Genomic DNA, 15,072 nt, shown 5'->3' with positions numbered 1-15,072 from the left:
GAGAAAATGGGATTTTGGTACTTACCGGTAAATCCTTTCCTCTGATTCCACAGGGGACACTGGACGCCCACCTCAGCGCTCTTTGCCTGCCTGTTCAGTTGGTTTCATATGTTGTTGTGTGATCTTCTCTCCTTTTCACTCCTGTTGTTCTCCATCTAGTCTCGGTCTTCATTTTCTAAACTGAGGGCTGATGGGGGATAGAGGGGGAGGAGCTTCACACTTCTGAATTATTTAAAGTGCCAGCTCCAGTTATCCACGCCTCTATACCCCAGCGTAAGCACCTCCAGTGTCCCCTGTGGAATCAGAGAAAAGGATTTACCGGTAAGTACCAAAATCCCATTTTTCCTGTACCCCAGTTGCTCATGAACGATCTTGTGCACAGTACCCACTGAGATGTTCAGTTCGTCAGCAATATAACTAACTGAAATGCGTCTGTCCTCCTGAATCAGACATTCTATGCAGCAGAAATGGTCATCTGTGATGGACGTGCTTGGCAGGCCGGATTGCGGCTCATCGTGAATATTTGTCCTGCCATGTAGTGCAGTGCACCAAACCGGTTTCCTTGACATGACGCTATCACCTTACACTTCGACAAATGGCAATGTGTTTGCTAATATGCCCTTCAGACGCAGATCTGATCACATTACGCACCTCAATATTTGGCCGTGTTTCCGCCAGCCCTGCCATCTTACAACTGATGTTGGAACGACTGATATGAGGCACAGTCCAATGCCCGTGGGAAGCATTCTCCTACCTGCTGTGGCCTGGCGGGAAATTAGAATTATGCCATGTATCCACTAGTCGATTAAATTGTGCGATTGAAGGATAACTACATCGTTATCGTTCAATCGCTCACTAATTGTTAACAAATTGGTTATGAGAATGTCGAAAATGACCAGCGATGCGCGCTCCCGCTGGTCGTTTCCAACCTCAATCATCGCTTGAACATGCCGGTCAATCTGCCGATAACGACAGATTGGACATGTTCGGGGATGAGGGAGGGTGTCTGCACTGAACGACATATCGTTCAGTGTAGGCACTGCAGGGGATAAGGAACGACTGTATGATTACAATGTTGTAATCGTACTTTAGACACACGTTAGAGACTTGCAACCTTATAGAACCACTCTCATATTTTTGTTTCCTGGTATTAAGTACCCAGTGTTTGTTTAGGGCAATCTGACTCTGAACCTCTGTCTAGTCTAAAGAACTATAAGCGGAAAAAGTAAATATTTTGTGAGCCTTGTTTAATGTTTCATGTGTTTATATGACCTTTATACAAAGGTTTTGAACATTTTACTTTTATATATTAGCTTGATGTATCTCATGTTTGTTTGGTTCATCTCCCTTTTATTGCATGTCATGCTGGTGTTTCCGGGTCTCACGTGGCTCTTTCCTTTTGTCAGTTTGGCCTTTGGTCACTAGTAATGTCTCTCTTTGAGCACCTCCATTCTTGTATACTGTTTTACAGTGTGTCATTTGAAGAATACTTTTTGTTACATTATCCTGCAAGTCCAGTATTTCTCCTTCATCCACTAGGGGACACTGGAGTCTCAATACAATGGGGTATAGGAGTGGGTTAACCGGGAGCTGGCACCTTAAAAAAAAAAAAAAAAAAAACTAACAGTAGCTAGCTCCTCCCCCTCTATACCCCCCTCCCCCCCCCCCCCCAAGCCAGTCTAAAAAAGTGTGCCCTGGGAGCTGGACGTTGATCTCCCGTTTTTAGGGCTTATTTTAACAGAAAGAATGACCTCCAATCAGCAGGAGGATGGACAGGCAGCCCACTGCCCCTGCTTGTCTACACCGATGGATGCTGCCGGGGAAGACCAGTATTTAACCTGGAAGATGGTTCTGCTGTTGGCGCTCGCCTCAGCAAGACGTGTAGGAGCTCAGTGCCTTATCCTGTCGTCCCCCCTTCCTCATTTTTCATGAGGATAGGGCGGAGTTACGCACGCAGAAATCTTTCTTCCCAAGGTAGTGACTGTTCTTCATATAAATCAGCCGATAGTGGTTCCGGTTTTCAAAGACGATTCTCCAAATTCGAAGTTATTGGATGTAGTCAGGGCTCTTAAGATTTACGTGGACCGGACGGCTTCCCTCCGTAAATCTGACGCATTATTTATTAGGTTTGATTTGGCCCGTCCAGGTTGGCCGGCGTCCAAACAAACCATTTCAAGATGGATTCGCCTGGCTATCAGACATGCGTATGTGGTGGCTTCCAGACAACCACCTAGTACCATTACCTCTCATTCAACACGCTCGGTAGGTCCTTCATGGGCGGCTGCTCGGGGGTTTTCATTAAACCAACTTTGCAGAGCAGCTACTTGGTCGGGAAAGCATGCTTTCCTTAAGTTTTACCAATTTGATACTTTTGCGGCCTCTGCTTCTGAGTTTGGTCGTGCAGTACTGCAGGGTTCTCAGCGCTCTCCCACCCGAGATGTAAGCACTGGGACGCCCCCATTGTATTGAGGGCCTGATTCAGAGCTGCTCGTAAGCGGCCGCTCGTTCGCTCTGAGCGATGTTTGCCCAACTGCGCATGCGTACGGATCGTTATACGCATGCGCGAACCAGTCAGTGCGGTCGAAATTCATGTGCTCGCAAAATAGCGAATGCCTGATAATTTGAGTGACAGGAGGAGGCGTATGTGGATGGTAACGGGGGAAGGTGCTTGACAACGGGGAGTGGAGATCTGAACGCAGGCGTGCTTAATGGTCAAAACGGGCGTTTTAAGGGTGTGCATAATTAAAACAGCAGCGTCATTGACCACGTCACTGGGTTATTTTATAGCCAGAACTGCTCGCAAAATTGTGGTAGCAAAAACCAGCCACAAGAATAGCGAGCAGTTCATACCCTGGACGATGTAATCGATGAATCTAATAAATAGCGGACATATGACGTAGGATGCGAGCGGCCAGGGGGCATATTTTTTCAAAAAACGACCGCAAGTTTTGTTCGCTCGTTCAGACCTAGAGGCGTGAACAGACCGCAAAGAGCGAACAGTTCATTTGAATAGCCACCCCTATTTTCTGGACGAGCGAGCGCTAATTGCGTTCGGCTCTGAATCAGGCCCTGAGACTCCAGTGTCCCCTAGTGGATGAAGGAGAAAATAGAATTTTGGTACTTACCGATAAATCTCTTTCTCCGATTCCACAGGGGACACTGGACGCCCTCTTTTCTGCTAAATGCTACAGTTGTTGCATTAGATTGTTTGATTGGTCTGTTACTGTTTTTCTTTCTGTGTATGATGTGTTAGACAGAAAAGCTACAGTAACTACATTCATGTACTTTCTCCTTACTTCCAGCTCTCCTCGGGCACAGTTATTTTTAGACTGGCTGGGGGGGGTATAGAGGGGGAGGAGCTAGCTACTGTTAGTTTTTTTTTTAAGGTGTTATTGTATTGAGACTCCAGTGTCCCCTGTAGAATCGGGGAAGGGATTTATCGGTAAGTACCAAAATCCTATTTTTAGTTACTGCTTTCTGGCAATTTTGCCTAAAGGCCCCCCGAACACCTACAATCAATTGGGGTAATTTGACATTTTGCAGATAATTGTCTTAAAATATTGTCGGGGGAGGGGGGGTATTTTATCAATTGCTCACTAAATCAGGTTGTCCAACATGTTGATTTTAAGCGATTTATCGGTGTTGTTGTATGGAGACTATCGTCCAGTTTGCCGACCATCACTAATGTCAGAACTGTGATTTGCTAAAATGATCTGCAAATCAATGAAAAATATCTGTATAGTATGGACGCAGATTGGTGGATTGAGGAGTGTTTAAAATGGACGGGGGGAATCATGCTCTATGATTTTTTTATTTTATTTTTTTAAGATTGTTAATGTATGGGCCCCTTTAAGCTGGTGGGGAATTGTAGCATGTTTCAATAAGTTTTAAATGCTGTCATCAGGAAGGTGAACATGTATGAATTTCTTTTATATATAGGTATACATTTGACACTGCAGTTTTCCTGCCCCAGCTGGACAGGAACCATTGCTTTACTACTTATTAATATTTAGTTTCTGGAACTGACTACTCCTTGGCCTAACCCTAGCTACCTCAAGCTGGCTACACATGACTGTCAGGAGTTGGCAGAGCTGAAATTACTCTGTGCTGCTAAGATTGCTGTGCTCCTATTGGCTACAGATTTTCGAAACCCCACCTCACTTCTAAATAAAAGGGCTTGGAGCAGCGTCTGGCACGTAGTCGTGGACTCTGGCTAATGAATGAATTTTGTTCTAGAAAGTGACGTGTGTGTGTGTGTGTGTGTTTATTGGATACTTTAAAAGTATAATTGATCCTGAACAAGTCTGGCCCCCTTATCGGAATAATTTCCTATTCGCTCACCATAGTCCCCTACTCCAGCTATTCAGCTTTGCCCACATTAACAGATACTCAGGAGAATGTAGGAGTTCTGTTTCTTCACTGCTTTAAAATCATCTGCCTTAAGCATAATGGGAGTGGTTAAATGTAAAGGAAGGTTATAGCTTACTTAAAATGAGCAGGTTGATGATTATACTGTAGTAGGCCATCAAAGATGGGTTTGCAATAAGTTGCTTGTTTTAGAAAGAATGCTGAGCCAAAACACTAGTGCACAACCGCATGCTGGTTACAAGAGGGTTCATGCCTATGGCAATATAAAGAATATTCAAGGACATAATTTGGTTGAGGCAGTCCTGAGTTTAATATATTAAATTGTAGTAGGCTAAAAATAGGTAGCTCTATAAATAAAGTTGACTGACTACCACTCTAATGAATTTGGCCTTATATTCTATGATGCCCAGTTATGATCTTGTCATAATTGATTGGCTCATTCTGGAACTCCGCTGGTAAAGAAGAATATGAGTGACTGCTATTGGCTGGCGTGTGCGCTCTGGCGACTGCAGGCCCAATCGAAGCCAAAAGTGTTTCTTCTACTTAGCGTGAGAACGTTGGATCTCATCTGTGTGCAGCTGGCGTAGGTACCACCGTTCTTTTTTGCAAGACTTAGTAAAACACAAAAAAAGCTTGGAGATCCAGTCTTTTATTACTGTTCTTGTTGACTATAAAGTAAATATGGACAAAAGATATACTAATAACGATTCAACATAATAAAAAAAAAAAATCCATTATATTAATCATGAAATCTAAAGATGACTCTTCATCGTAGTGAATTGGTTGTTATGCTATAATATGTGCTTGGCAGACAAATAGCCGCAGTTTGCGGTTTGGAAATAGCCTTAATAGGTATGTGGACAGATGATCCTGGCAACACAAGATTTTAGCTGCGCTACCACCTAATATAATATCTTACTAGCTCCCCATACTAGAGCCCTGAAGGCTGCTACATGCAAGCAGGATCCTACCACTTATCCCTACTGTTTTAATGGAGACTGAGGCAAAATTGAGGAGCCCTAGGAGAAAACTGCTGCATGCAGCGATCCTTGCAGCTTCATCTAGGGGAAAGGGGACATGTTGGGGAAGAAAATATTTTCTTAAGTAGTAATGTAGCTATAAGAACCCCTGCACTTTTATTTCATGAATTAGTTTAACGTATTTATAAAGCAAGTATTTTTAATTATTTTTTTTGGAATAAAATGAACTGATATTGAGATAAATTTTTCTTCTTTTTATCTTTCAGCAATGCGCCACTTGCATTTTCCTCCAAAGTGTGCTATATTAAGTATCGTGAGCCTGCAAGCGTCGGCGTGGCCCAGCATCTAACTAACACGGTTTTTATTGACAGAGCCCTCATTGTTGTGCCCTGCGCTGAAGGTTAGTATGAAAGACGTTGTGTCATGTTAGTCTCTGCAGTGTCTGTTAACTGTTGTATTTGCAGATTCAGAATGCAGTACATTGGGTGATGTTTTGTTAATGTAGAAGCTTGGATATGTGTAGTTTGCTGGCAGCTGATACTTAGCTGGTTTCTGGCAGACTTTTCATTAGCTGCTGTAATCTGACATGTTCCAGTGAGTATGTGTTCATGTTCTCCTCCTATAACTCCTGCATGGTGGCTTTCTGTATAATCAGACTGTTTTGCCCAGTGCATTACTCCTGTTCCATTCAATCCTGTATCTCAAAACCCATTCAATGCAGAACTGTTCCTTTCTGAGCAGCTGACTTATTTGTTTTTGAGGGGACACTAGGGAACAGTAAGGTTATGGCAGAATGGCTGGGAAAAGCTTTCCTCCCGTTTGTGACCTGAATGTGCTCCCATTTGTATTACTTAAACCTTATAGTCATTGTCACTATAGAAGGTACAGAGCCCCCTAGGAAATTCCTCACCCAGGCTAATATAGCATCATTATTTAGGTGTTCTTAAAGGTCCCAGAAGGTAAGTAGCATAACATCTTTCTTCCTTGCACCTTGTTTTCCTTTGTCCAATACCATAGTCCCTCACACTTTTTGTTTTACTTTTGCTTGTTCCTCGTGCCTGTCTGCTGCTTCCTATATTTTCTCTTTAGTGCTTTTGTCTGTTCTCCTCTCTTTCATGTTACTTAGCTTCCTAATAATTAGAGCCCACAGCCCAGTTCTTAGACTGCAATATGTTTCCGTCAGTAGCAGTGTGTGTAAGTTAGGTCTTAGCATACGTTCAGCCTTGAGTCACGAAAAAACGAAAATCTGTTCTACTTGGACCCTACAATTTTGTATATCGTGCAGGTTCCTGGGACTTAGCCATGACCTTTGCATGTATCTTTTGGCAAGCCTCAGGACTCTGTAGCAGGAGTTGACCAATGCAGTAGCTTTAACGTTAAAGCTGTCTGCTAATTAGATATTTACCACCCAACTATATTCACTCGTAACTATATTAACATTAAATTTTTTACATCAGGGTCCATAGGGTATCCACAGGATACCTTGGGGTATAGGTGATGACGTCAGGCATTGGGCACCATAGAGTTAAGTTTTCAGCCTCCCAGGATGCACTAGGGTCCCCCTCCTATACCACGCCCCCGAGCCAAGGTATCTCAGTTTCGTTGGTGCCCGGCCCGGAGTCGGAGCACCTGTTTAGAGGGGGGCTAAGGATAGCCCCTGAAGTTTTCTTCAAGGCAGCTGTGGCTGCCCATCTGGAAGTACAGCATGGACAGTCACTACTGACGTCCATGCTGTCTTTCCTACACCCCCGCCGGTACTAGAACGCCGGTACTGATCCGGGGATGCTGGTAAGCATCTGGGGTCACAGCTAGCGGTGACCCCAGATGTTTGGGACCATGGCCGGATTCAAGGGGGCAGCAGGTAAAGCAGCGGGGTCCCGCGGTGGGTCCCCGCTGAAACATGGTCCAGAGTCCCCAGGCAGGGGGCTCCATGGGGACTGGCTGCAGCGTGGAGCCAGGTAATCAACCTGCGCTTCCACTACCCCCCTGGGGACAGCGGACCGCAGCTGAGCGGTAGCGCTGCGGCGTCCCAGGGGTTAATTGCATGCCAGGGGAGCGCGCCTTCCTGTACACAGCCGGCGCCTCCCCAGCTGCACACAGCCCTCTCTGCACCTGCCGATTGGCCCTGTGGGCAGCGCTCCTCCCCCAGGCCGGCCTCCTCTCTGCTCCTCGGTGGCCATCTTTGCAGAAGCATGGTGAACGCTGCTGGAAGCTGCTGATCGGTGGCATCGTAGTCTGGGTCCCCCGGCATACCTCTCCTCCGTTGGAACAGGTCTAGAGTTATAGTGCCTGTTCCATTCTCCCAGAGGGGCCAGGGTTTCTATTCCAATCTATTTTTGGTGCAGAAATCCAATGGGTCGTACCGTCCGATTCTCAACCTCAAGGCCCTCAACAAGTCCTTGCGGGTGCCGCGGTTTCGGATGGAGACCCTACGGTCCATCATTCTGGCGCTGGAACCCGGGGGGTACTTGGTGTCGTTGGACATACAGGTCGCTTACCTGCTTGTCCCTATTCTTTTGCGTCACCAACAGTTCCTCAGGTTTGCAATCCACAACGATCACTTTCAGTTACGGCCGTTACCTTTTGGCCTGGCGACAGCACCACGTGATATATATAAATAATTGAGAAACCTCCTTGTCTGCGCTATGGATATGAAATGAAATCACAGACCTTAACCTGATATTGGATTTTCTTTCATATATGGTACATGATGTCCACGTATCCCCAGGGTTGATACCCAAAAATAAGGGGAAAAAACATGTATAGGGAAGTACAATTTAATACAAATGACACATATACTAAACATACATGGTTACATCCACATGAATTAGAAGAAAATCTTTAGAGTATTTGATTCCACACAAAGCTAAAAAAGTGCATATAGAGCACCCATAGAAAACTTCTGATAAGTCCCAATATATATGGAATGGACAAATACGGGTATCCACAAATGGCTGGGGGGGTGACAATTACCGGATTGGAGTGAAGGAGCTGTTAACGAACAGTCCTTAATGAGCCAAGATGTGTACTGACACAGAAGTAGTCCCGGGAACTGCACTGGTCTGGGCTTCAATCTCCTCTGCCGGATGCTGCGCTCCACGCTCGTCTGTGGTTCTCCCGTCTAACACCAACGCGTTTCAACCCCTGACTGGGGTCTTTTTCAAGGTGGGTCTGGAGCACGCATCCCTTCCTAACAAATATATACCAAATCGGAGTATAGATATCTGATGATGATTTTTGTGGAAATATGTATGAACCAAACAGATACCTGAACCTGTATGATCAGTCCCACAGCAGTGATCAGCAGGATGCACTAGGGTCCCCCTCCTATACCCCGCCCCCGAGCCAAGGCATCTCAGTTTCATTGGTGCCCGGTGCTGATCACTGCTGTGGGACTGATCATACAGGTTCAGGTATCTGTTTGGTTCATACATATTTCCACAAAAATCATAATCAGATATCTATATATGACGATGGTGCTCACTCCGGAGGTTCGCCTGTCCATTGCCTGGTGGTTGCAGACGACCCATCTCAACAAGGGTCGTCCGTTTTGGGTGGCGCACTGGGTCCTATTGACAACGGACGCCAGCCTTCGGGGCTGGGGAGCGGTCACGGGTCCACACTTGTTCCAGGGCAGATGGACTCAGGTGGAAAAGGAGCTTCCGATAAACATCTTGGAACTCCGCGCCGTTTTCAATGCTTTCCTGCAGGCACAGCGGGTTCTCCAAGGTCACCCCGTGCAGGTCCAGTCGGACAACGCCACCACCGTGGCCTACATAAATCGGCAAGGAGGAACCCGAAGTCGGGTGGCACTCGTAGAGGTGTCCCGCATCCTGGTCTGGGCGGAGAGCAGTCTCCCGGCCATATCAGCAGTATTCATTCCGGGAGTTCTCAACTGGGACAGTCGCCAGGACGTTCATCCGGGGGAGTGGTCTCTGCACCAGGACGTCTTTCAACTTCTAGTGGACAGGTGGGGTCTTCCAGAGATCGACCTCATGGCGTCACGGCACAACAACAAGTTGCCGGTGTACGGGTCTCGCACAAGAGACGAAAAGGCGTCTCTGGTGGATGCTCTGTCCGTCCAGTGGACGTTCCGGTTTGCTTATCTCTTCCTCCGTTTTCCCTTCTTCCACGGGTAATCCGGAAATTCAAAAGGAAGGAGGGACGCTCCTGTTGATAGCTCCCGCGTGGCCCAGGTGGCACTGGTTCTCAGACCTTCAGGGTCTGTCCACGGACAGTCCTCTGCGGTTGCCGCTACGACCGGACCTACTGTCTCAGGGTCCTTGTCTTCACCCGGACCTGACTCGGCTGTCTTTGACGGCGTGGCTGTTGAGACGGCCATGTTAAGGTCTAGGGGGTTTTCCAGCTCTGTAGTACGAACTATGCTAAGAGCTCGGAAGCCTTCTTCTGCAAGAATATACCATCGTGTGTGGCATACGTTCTTCCAGTGGTGTCGGCCGAGAGGTTATGCACCTCGGGAGTGCCGTCTGTCTAGAGTGTTAGCTTCCTACAGGCGGGACTAGACCATGGACTTCGCCTTGCTTCTCTGGAGGTGCAGGTGTCTGCCCTGTCCGTCTGGTTCCATCGTAGGATTGCTACAATCCCTGATGTGCGCACCTTTATGCAAGGTGTTCTTCGAATTCAGCCGCCATTTGTTCCACCGGTGGCGCCTTCGGATTTAGCTGTGGTCCTGAGGGCTCTCCAGGTACCGCCGGTTGAACCACTGGGCTCAGTGCACCTTAAATGGCTGACAGCTAAAACTATTTTCCTTCTGGCCATCGCTTCGGCCAGACGTGTTTCTGACTTAGGGGCTCTATCCTGTAGACCCCCTTTCCTGATTTTTCATGGGAACAGGGCAGTGCTGCGCACTCGTCCTGAATTTCTTCCCAAAGTTGTTTCACGTTTCCATATCAACGAGGAAATCGTTGTGCCGGCCTTTCAGTGGGTGAGGCCACTTTAGACGTTGTGCGGGCCTTAAGGATTTATGTTGACCGTACTTCCTCGTTTAGGAAGTCGGACGCCTTGTTTGTCCTCTATGGCTTCCGTAAAAAGGGTTGGCCTGCTTCAAAGCAAACTTTGGCAGGTTGGATTCGTATGGCTATTTCAGAGGCTTATCTTCATGAAGGCCTTCCGGTTCCATCCTCTGTGAGGGCTCATTCCACTAGGTCTGTGGGTCCTTCGTGGGCAGCTCGACGTGGTGCCTCTGCAGTCCAGATCTGCAAGGCTGCCACGTGGTCCTCTGTCCATATCTTTGTGAGGTATTACGCGTTTGACACTTTTGCCTCTCAGGATGCTTCCTTCGGGCGGCGGATTCTCCTTTCAGCACAGGAGCGTCCCCACCCTTGAAGGATACTGCTTTGGGACATCCCCAAGGTATCCTGTGGATACCCTATGGACCCTGATGTAGAAAATATGAGATATGGTAAGAACTTACCTTTGTTATCTCTATTTCTACGAAGTCCATAGGGTTCCACAGGACTCCCGCCCTGTCGCACCTGGTTTTCCCGTCTCCCTCTGGTGAGAATGTGATTCTTGTGTGTGTCCAGATCTTTTTTCTCTTCCTTCTCCTCCTCCAGCCTATGGCTGAGATGCCTTGGCTCGGTGGCGGGGTATAGGAGGGGGACCCTAGTGCATCCTGGGTGGCTGAAAACTTAACTCTATGGTGCCCGATGCCTGACGTCATCACCTATACCCCAAGGTATCCTGTGGAACCCTATGGACTTCGTAGAAATAGAGATAACAAAGGTAAGTTCTTACCATATCTCATATTTTATACACACATTTACAATATTTTTTTTAATCACCTTGTTCCTAGTTGACACAGCTCCTTGTTGACACAGCTGAGTGTTTATGTAGCTCAACACATATAATTTAACTTGTAATGTTATATATTTTGAATATAGCTCAGGGTAAAACAGCTCAGGGTAAAACACCTTTCACCACATAACCAAAGTCGCTCAATGACGTTGTGTTTGTAAGAAAAAAAAAAATGCCTTTACAGGTAACATAACTAATTGTTTTATGTCTAATGCTACATCTGTTTTAAAAATTGGTCTCTCTTTTTTTTTATTATTAATGTTTATTTTTGGGGACTTGACACTGTTCAGCAAATATTTTTTAACTTGGTGCCAAAAAAAAACAAAACTTTTTCCTATACTCCCTCTACTCAGGAGGGCAAAGAATCTAAGGTTTCCCTGTATATAAATACAATGATTTGGTGTAAGAACATACTTGCTCTAAAGTCCCGGGGCTATGTTCACTAAGCAGCAGGTTTTCATAGCGTCGATTTTTGTCTTTCTTTTTTTTTTTTTTGTCTGCAGTATTTAAAATGTCACTAGTAATAAATACAATGGTTTTGCAGTCCATATTATTACAGTTTTTAATCCCGTGGGCAAATTTGCAGCAGTTTGACAGTCAGTGAACAAAGGGGATAGGCTTGTCAGAAAAAGGTGTGTGACATTTTACAGCATGGACTGACTTAGATGGAATTTTGGCACATCATTACCTTGTCTAATTAGTTCCAATTTTCAGTTATGGAATTTTGGTATGCATGTGAGAGTCGCCATGCTCCTTTCCTACATCACAGCTGCCAGCTAAGTGAAGAAAGCTGCCTAGAAAGAAGTATAGAGCTGCAAGCAGGTCCATCCATATGCCAGGTCATGGTACATGTTTAGTCCTTTTATGAGAAAAATAAAATCATTGTTGCTGCTCAAAAATTGGACACTCATTTCTATTCCCCAGTTAACAGTCAGATGAGCTGCAAGTCGTTGTCATTAATTGATGATACAGTTAAGCTGCATACACACACAACGATTTAGTTAATGAACGATTTTAGTGAACGATTTTAGTAAACTATTTTCTCCCTTGAAAAAATTAACTAAAATCGTTTACTAAAGTTGTTCATTTACTATGTTCATTTAAATGTAATGAACGATTTTTTAGAACTACAAACGATTTTTGCATATTCTTTTACTGAAAATCGTTGAGTTGACAAGTCTGACTGAACTACAAACTACAAATGTGAACGTGCATGAACGAAAATCGTTCATCGTTTGACTCAAAGTGAACGATTTTTACATATGATTATCGTTAAACGATATCGTTTAACGATAATCGTTCAAAAAATCGTGTGTGTATGCACCTTAAAGCTGCATACACACACAACGATTGAGTTAATGAACGATTTTAGTAAACTATTTTCTACCTTGAAAAAATTAACTAAAATCGTTTACTAAAGTTGCTCATTTACTATGTTCATTTAAATGTAATGAACGATTTTTATGAACTACAAACGATTTTTGCATATTAACTTAATGAAAATCGTTGAGTTGACAAGTCTGACTGAACTACAAACGTGAACGCGCATGAACAATAATCGTTCATCGTTTGACTCAGAAAGTGAACGATTTTTTCAAACGATTATCGTTAAACGATATCGTTAAATGATCGTTCAAAAAATCATTGTGTGTGTATGCACCTTAAGAGCTAATCCAGATGAATAATTTCCACATTGCAGACATTGGTCAGTCCACCTGCATAGCTCTGCTCCTCACATGGGTGACGGCGTAATCTATGGGTCAGAGCAGAATGGCAGAAACTTTCCTGTGTTTGTACATTTGGCATAGTGTGAGCAAATTATACACTGCACCTACACATTCCCTTAAAGTTAGCCACAGTTTGTGAACAAAGTTTCCATAATGGGGCGGTTTTGTGGCTCCGCTCTCAGGTTGGGGGGATAAATGGATAAGTCTAGGTTGTGACCTGGATATTGCTGAAAATCTATAGAGCTCTAAAGCTGCACACACACGTAAATATTTTCTGTCCAACCATCCAACTAGTTGATTGGTTGGAATGAAAATCTGGTAACGTATGGGAGTAACTGATTATCAGCAATTTACTCCTAAATGCCAGAAAACAGATGAAAATGGTCGTTCAGACAAGTTTGAACAAATTGTTTAGATTAAACATTTAACAAACAACAGTTTTTGTCCATTTTCCGGTATTTGGGAGCAAATTGCTGATTGTCATTTGCTTTCATACCTTACCAGATTTTCATTCCAACCAATCAACTAATTCTATGATTGGAAAGAAAATCGTTAGGTGTGTACCCAGCCTAAAGCTGGCCACACATCTAAAGATTATCTGTCCAACCAGCCAACTAGTTGGTTGGTTGGAATGAAAATCTGGTAAGGTATACAATCAGCAATTTGCTCCCAAACACTGGAAAATGGACCAAAACTGTTGTTTGAACAAATAGTTTAGATCAAACATTTAACAAACTTGTCTGAACGACCATTTTCATCTGTTTTCTGGCATTTAGGAGCAAATTGCTGATCATCAGTTACTCCAATACGTTACCAGATTTTCATTCCAACCAATCGACGAGTTGGCTGGTTGGATGTAAGTTGGTCTAGTGTGTGGCCAGCTTAAGAACTGCTTTGAAATACATATTCCCCTGCAGGTTATGTGCAGTTCTTTCACATGATAAACTTTTATCGCTTGATTTATAAATTGTGTCCATACAGAGATTTGTGTTTACCACCTGAAAGCTGTTCAAAGTGACCTGTAATTGCATGAAATACCTGCCTGTGTTTCATTGCAAACAGAAAATGTTTCAATAGTAATAATAATGGGTATAGACCCTTAGCTTAAATTAGAACAGAACATTGACTTGCAGGTCCTCCTTATTGTTACAGTGCAACTCTGATGCTTCCCTCTGGCCCTAGTATAAAACTTCTGTCAAACCTCCTACAGCAGAAATAGTCCCTGTTTTTTCAGCATGGGCTGCCTAAAACTGAACCTAGCTCCTTACATGACAAAGTCGGTATGACACTATATATTGGCTTACTAGAGAAGAAACACAATATGTCAAAAGCTGTAGTAGAGGGAGAAATCTTTCTATTACTGGATGGATGCTGTATTTATAGAATTGATCTTTCCTTCTTATAATGCCTTTCAAATTTGATTTATCTATTCTCTACCTCTAATTAATGCCTATCTATGGTGTATTTCTTTATTAACTGATGTCCAGGTTGGGAATGTAAGCAGACTACTTGTGAGAGTCAGGAGCAGTCTATTGACATTTGGCTTCCAAAACAGGACGATTTCAGAGGAAAAGAGGAATTATTTTAAGTAATGAGCGTGGCGACTTGTGTATTATATTCTATGTTTACATGCATCCTTAAAGGTTCAGCGCTGTTTAATTAGTCCTTTATAGGGCAGCGACACAGTTCATTTGTAGCTGTCCTATACAGCGTCGGTACAGTCCTATTTCTGAAAATATAGGACAATGCTAAACAGGAATTGGTTATTTTTCAAACATTCACAAATCAACAATTCAGCAACCATTGAACAGCGCCGGGAGGGAGCTTCTGGAGCTATTCAATTCACCATGATGTTTACTTTGTCCTAAAGTAGGTAAGTCTGAGAGTGCCGGTTTTCGCGACTTAACCTGGGTGTTAAGTCGCAAGAACCGTCATTCTCCGGCTAAAGTGCTGGCCGCGAGACTGTTAGCAACGCACGGCCGGCACTTTAGTCGGATTTCTCCTCGTACCCTCAGGAGGATGTGAGAAGAAATCATTAGTCCGACTAAACAGTGCGCTGAATTCAATTGCTCCAGGCGCTCCCTCCCAGCTCTACTCAATTCATGCTGAATCCGTTTGTCGGCAGCGTGATGTCGAGCTACCGTTGCCAACAGTACTAATGTTAGTTAAAACATTGTAAC

The 15,072-nt window shown here is 44.4% G+C and overlaps 1 protein-coding gene across 5 annotated transcripts in view; it reads left to right on the top strand.

The window, feature by feature from the left end:
• Window positions 1–15,072, top strand: part of SREK1 (splicing regulatory glutamic acid and lysine rich protein 1) — a 114,943-nt gene that overhangs the window by 13,996 nt on the left and 85,875 nt on the right. For all 5 annotated transcript variants that reach the window (XM_088444045.1, XM_088444043.1, XM_088444041.1 and 2 more), the window contains exon 2: window positions 5,615–5,748. In XM_088444045.1, the coding sequence (XP_088300171.1) occupies window positions 5,615–5,748 (134 nt within the window). The remainder of the gene's footprint in view (window positions 1–5,614; window positions 5,749–15,072) is intronic.

This window comes from Taudactylus pleione, unplaced genomic scaffold (assembly GCF_031769625.1).
Source record: "Taudactylus pleione unplaced genomic scaffold, aTauple2 ptg000345l, whole genome shotgun sequence".
NCBI classification, from domain to species: Eukaryota; Metazoa; Chordata; class Amphibia; order Anura; family Myobatrachidae; genus Taudactylus; species Taudactylus pleione.
This window is presented reverse-complemented; position numbering and strand designations above follow the sequence as displayed.